The sequence below is a fragment of the Lissotriton vulgaris genome, chromosome 5 (genome assembly GCF_964263255.1).
Source record: "Lissotriton vulgaris chromosome 5, aLisVul1.2, whole genome shotgun sequence".
NCBI classification, from domain to species: domain Eukaryota; kingdom Metazoa; phylum Chordata; class Amphibia; order Caudata; family Salamandridae; genus Lissotriton; species Lissotriton vulgaris.
In genome coordinates, this window is record NC_141693.1 from 235,346,258 (window position 1) to 235,359,851 (window position 13,594).

The 13,594-nt window shown below is 45.6% G+C and overlaps 1 protein-coding gene across 4 annotated transcripts in view; it reads right to left on the reverse strand.

Annotated features, from left to right (window-relative positions):
* The window catches only part of GRIN1 (glutamate ionotropic receptor NMDA type subunit 1), an 851,805-nt gene that overhangs the window by 294,437 nt on the left and 543,774 nt on the right, over positions 1 to 13,594 (reverse strand). For all 4 annotated transcript variants that reach the window (XM_086921247.1, XM_086921250.1, XM_086921251.1 and 1 more), the window contains 2 exons: positions 10,313 to 10,440; positions 2,284 to 2,448 (listed from right to left, as the gene is read on the reverse strand). In XM_086921247.1, the coding sequence (XP_086777373.1) occupies positions 2,284 to 2,448; positions 10,313 to 10,440 (293 nt within the window). The remainder of the gene's footprint in view (positions 1 to 2,283; positions 2,449 to 10,312; positions 10,441 to 13,594) is intronic.

Below are 13,594 nucleotides of genomic sequence, written 5' to 3' on the forward strand. Positions count from 1 at the left end.
GGGGACTACAGAGCCCCCTCCATGAGCTTCCAGAAGCCCCAAGGACCCCATCCCTTGGGGTAAAAAGGGGAGGGCACCCCCGGGCCAAAAGGCACTGGGAACTCCATCGCTCATGGCTGCTATTTACAATTTAAATGGAGGGGGGCCACGCAGCCACTCTCCCTAACGTTCTGTGGCCCTGGGGATCCTATCCCCAGAATATAGCAATGTCCCTGCCTGCACTGACGTGGGCAGGAAAACCTATGTTTGCTCCCACTTGACCCAAACATTTTTCAATCTCTCACCAAGCATATGAAAACACTAAGGGGTCGATTAGGATGGCGGTGAATCTGCATCCTCCGGGCCGGCGGAAGCCCCCGCCAGCCCGGAGGATGCGGATTCACCGCTGCGGACCTCCAAAACACCACCAGCCACCTTAGGATGGCGGCAGGATCAGTCCGTCCGTCGCTGATCCGTGGGATATTGTCCGCAATTTGGTGGCAGTGTCTGCAAGACACCGCCAGCCAAATTACGAAGGGTGAGGAAACATGCTTTTCCGCTGTGGATTTTCTGCCGTGGAAAAGCATGTGGACCAATGCTTCTGGGGGCCCGTTGCGGGCCCCCAGGGTGTTGTGGGGCGAGGGGTGCACATGGGGAGTACCTATGGTACCCCCTGCATATGCATGCACAAAGCGGCAGGCACCGCGCGGTGCCTGCCGCTTTGTGTATGCATATGCAAAGCATGCAATTTTAACCTTGCGGCGGGCGCTGCTTCAAGTAGCACCCGCCGCAAGGTTATAGATACGGGATGTGATAGTCAGGGTGGCGGCCACATCCTAATTTGCACGGAGGGACCGCCACTGCCCCTCTGGACGGTCCCTCCACCTCGGGGGTGGCGGACGGACGCAGGTCCGTCCTCCATCCTAATGAGGCCCTTAGTCTGCTCCAAGCTAGTGAGAGCTTTAGAAATGCTCCTGCCAGAAGGGAGTAGAGTTTTGAGCTGTTTCCCTGCCCGAATTGCCCAGAAGAAGCAGCATTAGTAGCTGCTCCCTGTAGGGGGGCAATGCTGGCTTCCAATGCATGTGGGGAGCCTGTAGGGCCACGAGGGCCCTAGAGCCCCAACATGTGTATGGTGGGTGCCCTGGGTGGGCACAAACCTTTAATAGTGCGGTCCCCTAAGGGATGGGGTGCCCAGGGCTTAATAATGCTCGGCTGCGGGGGCCACACAGCAGCCCTATCATAAACAAAGCCCTGGATGATGGGGTACCCAGGGCCTAATAAGGCTTGGGGAGGGGGGCTATGCCACCCCTCCCCTTTATGTAAAAAAGAAAGGCCCTGTGGGGTCGATAAATTGTTATTTGGTCACATCTAGCCAGGCATAAATACGTATTAATTCCTTGGCAGTGGCAATATGAGTGACGAAAAAGATGGCAACTCGCATCTAGTTGGGCACAGGTCTTGGTGTATGGCTAGGTATTGTGGCCAAAAACTGCTGCGCACTTTGTCCTCAACCCTTGCTATGCACAGCCTGGAGCAGTGCACACCTGGGTTTGGGTATGGGGTTGGTCGGATGGTCTGGCTGTAGGCCGAAGGCCATGCACAGCAGCGGTTGAGTGCTCACAACGGGACCAAAGATAGTCCTCTTTTTTTGTCTCATCTCAGTCATGGCCGCTTGGCCTGCACAAGGCATTTGTCACAAAACTGCAAAGGCTTCAAAATATGGTGGAAACGGGTTCAAAAAATTCGAACATGTCCAAACTGCATGTTGCGTCTTGCACTGGCTTTTGGCTGCATTCTGTTCAAGCAATGTGAATTTCATCGAAATTACCCTCTTTTTCATTACAATTGATTTCCCTGCTGGCTAAGAATATGCCATCCATCATGACGGGAGTTAAAGTTCCACAGGTTCGGAGGGTCCTGTGTGGTATAGGATCCAAATACGGCTGATCTCCAACCCCTCGTGTTTTAAAAAGGCCCTTAAAACATACCTTTATGTTAAGTTTTTTTTTTCTTGTGAGCCTTTTTCTTCTAGTAAGTCTTACTTTTTTTTATTTTTCGCTCCTTCCCTGATATGTCCAAGATACTCTTACGCTGCATTTGTAGAGGTAAATAAATATTGTATCTTAAACTTAAACTTTACCAAAGACTCTGGAGTTTCAGGAAAAAACAACAGAGGGTCCAATTCACAAAGGGCCTCCACACTCGTGGCAGAGGCTCAGCAGTTGTCGGGCACGTGGGCGGAGGCCTTTTGTGAATCGGGCCCAGAGTACATAGCTTGTGGTATTCCGCCTTATAAATGCTCACCTTTTTAACCAGAATGGTTAGTCCTTGGTACTTGAAGGGTTTCGAGAACTCTATGTACTGGGCTCGCTCGTTGTTGATGGTGAGGGGAGCCACTATCATATCAGCCTGGCCGCTCAGCAGCTCACCCATCATCCCGTTCCATTCTTTCTTATTGCTGTTATTGACCTGCAGTGACAAAAAACAGCTGTCAGTCAGCACTCCCCTGCTAGGTAGCCAGGTAAACCATGTTGCAGTATCATACTTGTGCTGTATTGTTATGCATAATCTGGTCCAAACAATAAACACATACAAAGACTGCTGTGGCTTCAATTGACCTCAAGTGATAAATATGCACCAGCAAGTCATATTTTTCGGCAGCTATAATCATTTTAACAGTGCACTACCCGATTAGGGATGTGTGAAATTCGTTAACTTCTAGGTTTCGCCTGCACAGTGCTTGCATTCCGTTTTGCGAAATCTCTTGTAAATAAAAAAATAATCTTAACCCCTTAAGCGCTGCCGTTGGCAAACGGTCGTTGCGAGCACTACCTTGCCAGTGCTGCGCACGACCCTTGGCCGACGGGCCAGCGCTCGTTATTCGAACGTTCAGCACTGGGTGCTGAACGTTCGACGCAGCTAAGAGGTTAAAATTGGCTTACATCCTGACCATTACTTACTGGTAGTTACCAGTGGTTGGCTCCCACGTCACTCTTGTTTCCTTGCTTCCAAATGGTTAGCGACTCCTTCTCACCCCAGGCTTCCTCCTAGGCTTCAAGTCTTCATCCCTGCCATGGAGCATGAACTAAATGCAGATCCCTGTCTGCAGCTAGTGTCCTTTTTGAAATGCACTTTTCAAGAGTGCATGTCTCCGTAGTTTCTCTCCTTCGCCCATGTCATTTTTTGTGTTTCCCCCACCACCTCTGCCCTCCTCTCCCTCATTGTTGTTTCTTACCCACCACCTTCCTCCCCCTCACCTGTGTTTGTCACCCACTGCACCCCCTGTCCTTCTCCCACTCATTGTTGCATTAAAGTGCTTTATTATTTTACTATAAGTAAGCATGGGCGGAAAATCCGTTTCGCTCGCGGATTTTGCGGATTTTCGGTAAATTCGCAATCCGCGAGATTCGCGAATCTCCCGCAAAATCTGCAAATCCGCGAGCAGCGGATTTTGCTCGCACTGTTCACGTGAGTTCGCGGCTTCCCAGTACAACTTCGCGCCCCGCGAATAAGCGCTAAATTGCAGAAATACGATTTTAGCAAAACTGAAACTACTTACCAGGTTCAAAAGTTCAGGCTCATCATTAGTAGCCATTTCCTGTAGTGCTTCCTGAGGGGCCCCTCCAGAGTTCAGTTGCCAGTTGCAACTATTATGTGACCCTGCTCTGAACCTCAGAATAGTTACACATATGCCACAAAGGTCCTGAATTACAGCTAAGGGAGACAAGCAGGAGCCAGGCTGGAAGTTCAAATCCATTAATCAGCCCCTAATTCATTATTGTCAGTTGGGGCAGGGCAGGTATTGTAACTAATTTTGCAACAATGAAAGCACTTAGCAAGTGCAAAAGATCACTAATCAGGAAGCACTAAGGAAGCAGGTGCCAGCTAAAAAAATATTCTGTGACACATTAATCAGCCCCAAATTAATTCAGGTCACTTGAGGCAGGGAAGGTGTGCTTGCGTTGCCACAATAATGTACACTGACTGGACAACCAGAGGGTGCTGTGATGAAACAGAGGGTGGCATGGGTGGGCCAGAGGGTGGCATGAGTAGTCAGAGAGTGGCAGTGGTGACAGAGAGTGGCAGTGATGAAGAAGAGTGTCCCAAACAGGCTGGACACGTAGAAACAACAAGTTCGCGAAACTTGCGACCGACAGGTAAGTTCGCGTTTTGCGAAATTGTACAAAACCCTCGCGAACTGGCAGAAACCCGCGTGAACACACAAAAAAAAAAAATCCGCAAATTCGCGAGAATTCGCGGATTTTGCGGATTGCGAGTTCGCAAATCCGCAAAATTCGCGAACGCGAGATTCGCAAAATTCGCCCATGGTTAACTATAAGCCAAGTTGTACAGCAGCTTGTTTGGCTATGCAGCATTGACAAAGCCAATAGACTTAGCATAGGCTTTGCCAATGTTTGTGTACGCGTTTCTCCATTAAAATATTAAGACTTTATTATGCGTGGCCTGGCATTAGATATGATATCTATTGAACCTGATAAACAACGCATCCTGGGATCGTTGATTATTGGGCTGCTAAATGGCACCACAATTAGCTACCCAGTAAAGGGTAAAAACAAGCAGTTTTTAATGCTTAATGCAGAAAAATCCAGAAAACACGGAAATTATTGGGCATTTTTCACATGTTAAATTCAGCAAGTATTCACTGGAAATAATTTAACTTCAGGGGTCAGACTGGGTGGTTAAAATGCCCTCAACTTTAAGTGAACAAACAGAGAAAGTGAGCTTGCCTCTTCCTAGCTAGAATCAAAGGCTGGAGTGGGTCCTCAAAGGAAACTTTGAGAATATTGGGAGGAAATCATTTATTTTACAGCACAATTGCAGAAGAAATGTTGAAGAATTTGGCCAAAAAGCAATAGGTTTTCCAAACAATTCTTCAAAGACACTCATGAAATAATAAAAGAATTCAAGAACGACTGAGGTTTGGGAGGGAATCCACAAGATTCTGAACAAAAGAGGCCAAGCTGCTCACTTTGCAGCACTATTTTCAAATAGTGTGACTAAAAAAGCCAAGTTATTTCGAATAGGCATTCATAAAATATTGCATTACTACTACTTTTCCCTGACATGTTAGATCCTCTTCATGGGTACTGAGAGGGTTCATACCCCAGGAAAATGTGCTAAAACATGGTGGAAATACTCAACATGTTTTCGTTTAATGTAACTAATAAATGGTTTTAGATAGTTTACATACTCAGAGAATACATTTTGACATTGACATGTCATCTTTGAAGATGTATATACCATAATTCTTTATGTCTACCTTCAGTCAACTTTCATGTTCCCAACTTATGGGGTCATTACGATCGCAGACGGACTCAAGACCCCAGAGCATGAGGGAACGTCCGCATGGGCTGCGGCGTTCCCTCTGTGCAGATTAGGATGTGACCGCCTGGGTGGCGGTCACATCCTCTATTTTAACATTGCGGCGGGTGGAGCTTCAAGCTGCACCCGCAGCAATGTTAAAAAAGCATGCACAGCTTTCCAAACTCGCTGAAGCGCATGTTAACTGCACTCTATCCCAGCATATGGTCAAAAACAACATTCTGGACCCATCACAAAATGGGTTCAGACCTGGCCATAGCACTGAGTCTGCTCTCTTAGCCACCACAGAGCACCTCCGGACGATTCTGGATGCCGGTCAAAGTGCTGCGCTGGTCCTTCTGGATCTCAGCGCGGCATTTGACACGGTATCCCATGTCATCCTTCTTAAACGTCTGGAGACCTTTGGAGTAACTGGTCATGCCTTGGAGTGGTTCAGATCCTTCCTTGAGAACAGGTCCTTTCGCGTCTCTGCCCCTCCCTTCCTATCTAAACCCCATCCTATTGAACAGGGAGTCCCACAGGGCTCTACGTTAAGCCCCTCTCTTTTCAATCTCTATGTTCAGCCTCTGGCGGCAGTGGCCAAAGAATGGGGCTTGACACTGGTATCGTACGCTGACGATACACAACTGGCCATCGCCCTCTCAGACGGTCCTTCCAACCTTTCCTCTAACTTTAAAAACGGACTCTCTGCGGTCGCCCAATGGATGACCACGAACTGTTTGCAACTTAAGGGCGGAAAAACAGAGGTGCTTCTCCTTGGCAAAAACACCAGCCTTTGGAGTGAGCACTGGTGGCCATCCTCCCTTGGTACCATCCCTCCTCCCAAAACCCTAGTGAAAAACTTGGGTGTCTGGATGGACGACTCACTCAACTTTCGAGCCCACACCAAGAAAGTTGCCGGCACCTGCATCGGCTTACTGAGAAGCCTTAGCCACATACTAGGCTTCTTCGACGCAAAGACCCGCCAACTCATCATCCAAGCCACCATCCTCTCGCGTCTAGACTATGCCAATGTACTTCTTCTGGGCGCCAACAAATGTGAGTTAGCACGACTCCAACGCGTGCAGAACTCGGCCGCTAGAACTTTGGTCGGCCTTCCCCGTAGATGCTCAGCCAGAGCAACCATCAGAAAACTGCACTGGCTCCCTGTTGACTCCAGAATCAAATTCAAGACCCTCATCATGACTTTCAAAATTCTCAAACTCAACACCCCCCCTCTGCTTCAACCCCTTCTCACTCCCTATGCGCCGTCACGGAACTTAAGATCTTCCAACCAAAATCTTCTTTGTGTCCCACGCATAAAACTTTGCCGCATGGGCGGCCGCTCCTTTAGGTTCCTGGGAGCCAAGATGTGGAATGAACTACCACATCATATTCGCTCGATAGATAATCTATCTGCTTTCCGGAAAGCAGTGAAAACTTTTTTATTCCCTTGCCTGTAATCCTCCCTTTTGTTCATGGACTCTCCACGCTCAGGATCTGATCTGGGTTCCAGCACCGGGACGCCTCATTGCCGGGGCAGCTGTAGCGCTTTACCAAAACAATAAGATAAGATAAGATAAGATAAGATTTGCGTGCACAAAGCGGAAGGCACCGCGCGGTGCCTGCTGCATTGTGCACGCAAATGCAGGGGGGTACCATAGGTACCCCCCATGTGCACCCCCCACCCCCCACTACACCTAGGGGGCCCGCAACGGGCCCCCGCAGTGCAGTTACACATGCTTTTCCACGGCGGAAAAGCCGCCGCGGAAAAGCATGTTCAAAAGCACATCCTAATCTGGCTGACGGTGTCTGAGAGACACCGTCACCATTTTAGTGTTTTTCCGCCGCGGTTGTAAGCCAGCCGCGGCGGAAAAGCTGCGGACCTAAACCATGACCCACCAGCCATCCTAATGTGGCGGTGGGTCCTGGTGGGTCCGCAGAGGATTTTCCGCATCCTCCGGGCCGGCGGTGGCTTCCGCCGGCCCGGAGGATGCGGAAAATCCTCCATCGTAATGACCCCCTTAGTACTGAAAGAAAGTTTTCATCACATGTTATAACTGTGAATTTACTTGGAGGGTGCCTATTGGTGAAATTAAAAGTTGCATGGATATCATACTCTATTTCAGTAGACGCATTGGCTATCTGGCAGGTTAAACTGAAACCCGAGGTGTCGGGTTTGAGGACCTAGTCATAGGTTAAGGATAGGGCATCTGATCAGTGAGATTAGAAAAGGCCTCCAGGAAAGAAAAATGTCTTTCTTGAGTCCCCTCACTCACCAGGATTTCCCCACAGTGACATGCTTCTTCATTGTGGCCATCCCAGTTCTCTACGAACTGGGGCGTGCTGCGACTTGCGGAAAATACGTAGGAGCACAATAAAGGAGGGCGGACCTAGCTCGGAAAAACCTCTACCTCCCCTTTCTTTTTGATAAATATCTGGCGGGTTAAACACATCTCATAGCCTCAGAAACCAGAGCTATCAAGTAAATTGAGACAACAAATATGCAATCATATATGCTATGACCTCAAACAGTAGTACTGATAGGAATGTTATACAAGGTTTTATCAATACAAATACAAATGATGCAATGCCACTAAGTGAATTATAACATAATCAGTAATCAAGTGCCTTGGTAGCCAGGATACTTGTTGAGGATAGCCATCATAATGCCTAGGATGTCCAAAATATGCCAATGAGAGCCATTTTATGCTAGACCCAGACTATGCCCTAGAATGCCCACAATATACCGTAGAGATTGCCTTGGTACACAGCCTACATTGCCGACCCAATCTCTACTCGTGTATTTTGAGATTCTTTTTTTTTCCTTCTGGCCAATATTCATGTCCTGGAAATTGTATTTTGTGTGGCTCACTGCTAGGTCGATGTTTCATTTTGTTGCACAGGGGCGCATAGGGAAAGATAGTATTTGTTTGGCTTTTTGGGCCAGTTTTATTTTGTGAGCCAGAGAGCATGCAAAGAAAACTTATGTAGATTATTTAAGATGCATTCTATTCGCTAACTATTAGTTCATAGGTTTCCATTAGCATGTAACCATAATGGGTTTTCAAATATTCCTGTAGTAAGTCTGCAACTTTACATATGCAGTCTAGTTAATTTTTTGTACTTCCTTTTAGTCAGATTGTGCTAGGGCAATCTTTCATGGGTTTTTTGCACAGGGTTGCATGAAAAGGATAGCTTTTGTTTGGCATGTGGACCAGTTTTATTTTGTGAACCAGGGAGCATGCAAAGAAATCTTATGTAGATTGAGATGTATTCTATTCATTAGTTTTTTTTTTAGGGGCACATTAGCATGTGACCCTAAATGGATCTTTCTGCTGTTAATGCAGTAAATCGGAAACTTTACATATGGTGTCTAGCTTATTTTTTGGGCTTCCTTGCCACTTTTAATAGTATTGTGCTACAAGATATCACAACGTTGTTGGCCCTTACACCTTCATAATCACTTCATAACTTCACTTGCAATAGCAAAAATAATTATCTACACAGTCTAATGCACATTGAGTGAAATTTTAGTACAATCCGTTCAGCCGTTTTGCTGCTACATGAAGTACAAAAGTCAATGTAAATGCAATGACTGGCAAGTGTGATTTGGGACCATCCTTTTTTATTGCAGCCTCTTGATGAAACGCTGTGAAACTTTCAATCCTGCAACCAGGCCCGGCCCGTACAGGGCGTTATACGGGGCGGTGACGTCAGGCGGGGGAGGGGCAGGGTGGGGGGTTTTAAAATGCGAGATATGGACCATTACAGGTAAGTAACGAAAAAAATAAATAAAACGAATTTCGTTGCCCACGCTGCATCACATTTGTCGATGCAGCGCGGGCAACGAAATTCGTTTTATTCATTTTTTTCGTTACTTACCTGTAATGGTCCATATCCCGCATTTAAAAAACCCCCACCCTGCCCCTCCCCCGTCTCACGTCACCGCCCCGGTAGAACGCCCTGCACGGGCCGGGCCTGCCTGCAACAATGTAAAGGGTGCAACATGTCTGCAAAGGTTCGTGGAGATTCGTCAAACGGCTGCAGAGCTATTAAGGGACAAAAATCCAAAAATCCGTATCTCTGGTAACCCTAACTATAATTACAGAGATGTACTTTACCCAGTCCACAGACCAGCCTCCATCAAGAGGGTGCCTACTAAATAGTAAATAGTAAAAAAATGATATAGGGTGGTATTGTGCACCGGGGGCCAGGAGTGGAGGCAGCGGCTTGGGGGACAAGAACTAAGGTATAATGAGTAAGAGGGGTTGCACAAATGTTTTTTTTCTGGGAAGGAATGGGTTCCAGTACTTAACTTGAGCTGGTGGTTACCAGTGGGGCCCACTGGTACTCATTTTTGGGGTCTGCAACTTATATTTCCTCATCAGGTATCCGAGGGAAAAACAAACACAGCAGAAAGAAAGAGAAATAGATAGACGAAAAGTTGTCACAAAGGTAGATGCAAGAACCTGCTGCAAGACAGAGATAAAGGGGCAGGGTGTGTCTGGTAGTGGACTAAAGAGGCAGGATATTTAAAATGATCGGCTGCGGGTATTTGAGTAGAGATTTTGCATAGACACTCATTCTTTTATACATTAAGCACTGAGGAGGTCACACAAACAGAGACCTCAATAGAGGGAGCCCCTTGTGCTCCCTCCCTGCAGCCGAAACAGTTCACGATGCTCTTTTTTCAGTCTCGAATTCAATTATGAGGCTTGTGAAGTTTTAAATATGTTTTATTAAGTTGGGAGTCTACTGTCTGTGCAATGTCACAACAAAACCTAGCAATGATCCTTCGATTAAGCAGCCACAGATCCTCTTGGCATGCAATTAGCCATACTATGATTTGGGAAAGTGAGTGCTTATTTGAGTGAACATCAAGGTCCACACCAGTGTGTTGGCTTTTCTGAACAACTTGCGCATTTCGCTCCCCTTCTATCAAAATAATAACCTTTTAGAATTAGCTTAGATGTGATTTGAGAATCCAAAATTGTTTCAAGAAACTTACCCTCTCCTGGGTGCCAAATTTCCCATCTGCAACAAGGTGAACTTCATACGTGAAATGCATTTCTCGTGCAAGTTTAATCAACAAATCGATACAAAAACCGTAGCAGCAGTGAGGCACTGTTGGTCGTCCTGCAAGAGTTGACAGTTGTGCGTTAAAAAGAGGCATAAGGAAATTATTGTGTTATTTCAAGTATACAACCTGCCAGAACGTGAACTTAAGATTTACGTATAAAAAGCCTGAAATTAATTGTATTTTCGACCACATAACGGCAACATCTAATAAACAAAATCAATTTTATAACTCATACAGAATCACAATCTGGAAGCGGCGTGAAAGGGGCATTCCTCTTTAAGTGGAGTACCATGCATGAATGACAGAAAAACGGGGAAATAAGGATCAAAATAATTAATTCCCTGGTAATTCCTCCTTCATCAGGTCATCTGCACCCCCATCTCTTCCCTCTGCTAGAGTCACCAGTACCATGGGTATCAGAAACTCTGTCAGGAGATTGCACTGGAGGCACATATCATATGTCAATCTTATACCCTCCTTAGATTTTAGCAAATCTGTTGTAATTCTTGAAGAAAATAAGAGCCAGCTGAACAGAGAGTTCAGAAAAAAATTATTGTCAATTACTCACCAACTTTTTGTAAATGGACTACTCTCCACCATTCTTCTGTTTGCATTTCCAAATGGAAAACCTTTTTTTTAAAAAAGCAGCCTGTGCTCCTTAAAGGAACTGGTGTCGCTTGAAAAACAAAAATAGAGTTCCATTTGGAAAACCATCAAGGGAGCCGGCAGAGGCAATTTGGACAACTGCCTACCTTCACTGTGGCTGCTAACCTGATTACAAAAGTAGAAAGGATACTTGAAGCTCCCTTCCCCATTGTGAATCAGTTACCCTTTCCTTTTAGGAGTTACTCGTCAATGATCCGCGATTGGACTTGCAGTTGCAAACCACTGACTCCTACCACCCCGAATCGCAATTTGAAAGGAGTGCACCCTTCATGCCTCTTCCAAATTGTGATTTGGGATGGGTCACAAAACCCATTTTATCGGTCACTTTTATTGTACATAAGAAATAGGGATATTATAATGGCAAACCCAGAGATTTTGTGAATCTGAGAATTTGCCATCACAAAACCTATTTGTAAATATGGCCCAAAATATCCAGCACTCTAAAAACCATAAGGCATTTTAATATATCATAACAAGTAGGGATTTGTGGTTGCATACCCAGTGAGTTTGCCAATCGCAGTACATCTGTCCTAAAGGACTCCTGCTTTAAAATGCTGTTTGTTAAGCACCCTAAAAAGCATAAACCTAAATACCAGCCTCCTGTGTTGTGTCGATTCTCTCATCAACTTGCTGCTCCCTGCCCATACTGTTGCCATGCGTTATTTACACTAACTCTCATTTGGTAAATTTGTGTGTGCTGGATGCAAAGAAGTAGCCTTTGTCTGCAAGCAGCACATTACAAATGATCAATAAATAAAATAAAAAATAGAACCCAGGTATCTTATCTGAAGTGTGCATATCTCACAACGGTATTCCACCTTAATATCAACTGCAAAATATTGTTGTACCAGAATATTGTGTCAATAATATATCGAGGACAAAAATATTGAGATGGTGAGTATTTATAGCTAAGTATAAATTTACTTTACTTAATTTGGATGTATGACGGACCCCTACATGCATTTCCCACGCATGTCTTTACTACGCAGTCACTACCCCGACTGCGAAGTTACCACACAAGTCCTTACAACAACTTATTTGCCTTGGGGGAGGGGAGGGTGCCGGACTTTGGAATAATATAAATTATTATTCCAACTCCAGCCAATGTATCAGTAGGGAAGGTGTTGGACTTAAAATCCAACACAAGTCCAACAACGCGCCCCCTAAAGAAAGTCGTTGGAATGACTTGCGTGGTAACGGAACACATGGTAATGTCGCAATCGGGGTAGTGACTGCGGTGTAGAAGCAGGTTGTGGCTCTGCCTGCGGAGTAAAGGATGTTTCCCCTTAATTCCACATATGTGCCTTGACAATATAATCAAGCTACATATGATGATATATATAATAAAGGTACATTGATGAGGAGTTAAGTATAGTAAATCTATACTTACCCATATGCATTTATCTTCTCATCATTTTTTGTCCTCAATATTTTAGCACAATATTCTGGTACCATAATATTTTTTATGTTGATATTTCGACATCATACTCTCACAGCAGGCTTGATGAATATTTCACCTCAACAAATGTAATATAGACGTGTATTTGACAGATTCAACTTGACTGTATAACTACCAAAAGCAGGGAGATATGGTTTCCTCATATGACCACATTGTGTGATCTTGGGAAAATAAGTTTGTCTCTCGGTGTACCTCAGCTCCTGCATATGGCGAGAATGAAAGCACTAACCGTCAGCGTTGAACTCCACCCCACCTGCAGAGTGTGCGTAGATTTGCCTACTCCGCATTTCGCGGAGAAGGCAAATCTCCGCAACAGAGCGGAGTTGGCCAGCTCCGCCTCCACCCCCGCCCTATTAACAATAGAAATGTGCAAGCACGGACACGCTTGCATGTGCAGTTTTCACAAGTATTACCCAGAGACGGCGAGGAAGAGGAGGAGGGCGGCCCAGGGATGCTGCAGTACAGGTAAGTGTTTTTTTTTTTTTACATTTCGTTAAAGTCTAATTCATTGTAAATAGGGGTGGTGGAGGCAGGTGGAGGAGCGGAGTTCCACGGAGTTTGTTCCCAACTCCGCGTAGTCCCACTACGCCAACTACGCCCAGGGTTAGAAAGCACTCGGAAATTATCCAGGTCGCAGTACTAAGTGAAACACTCAGTGACCTTTCAACAACATCTCTCCTTGTGATGCAAGTAAGAATTTTAGCATGTATCACGAAATGCAGATTTTGTAATGAAACATAATATGATCATGACCCATAGAAAGCACAGTTATTTTGTATTGTGACTTGAATTGTTACGATGCATCTTTTCCCTTAGGTAACTGTTCCCTGCTGCTCAGCTAGTATGAATGTGATGTAGTGAAATGTTGGAGTGGTTAACAGAGAGACAATTGGGGTTTGCTAGCTGGGCAGCAAGGATGCTGCTCCTGGTGGGGCTATCTTCTAATTGCTTACCATCTTAATATTCCTGTAGCTAAGTATTAATAACCCTTATTCTATAACTTACTCTACGGCTACATCACAATACTCTGAAAGCGATATTGGTTGTACTGCTGCAAAACAATGTATTGATGGTACCAAACAGCA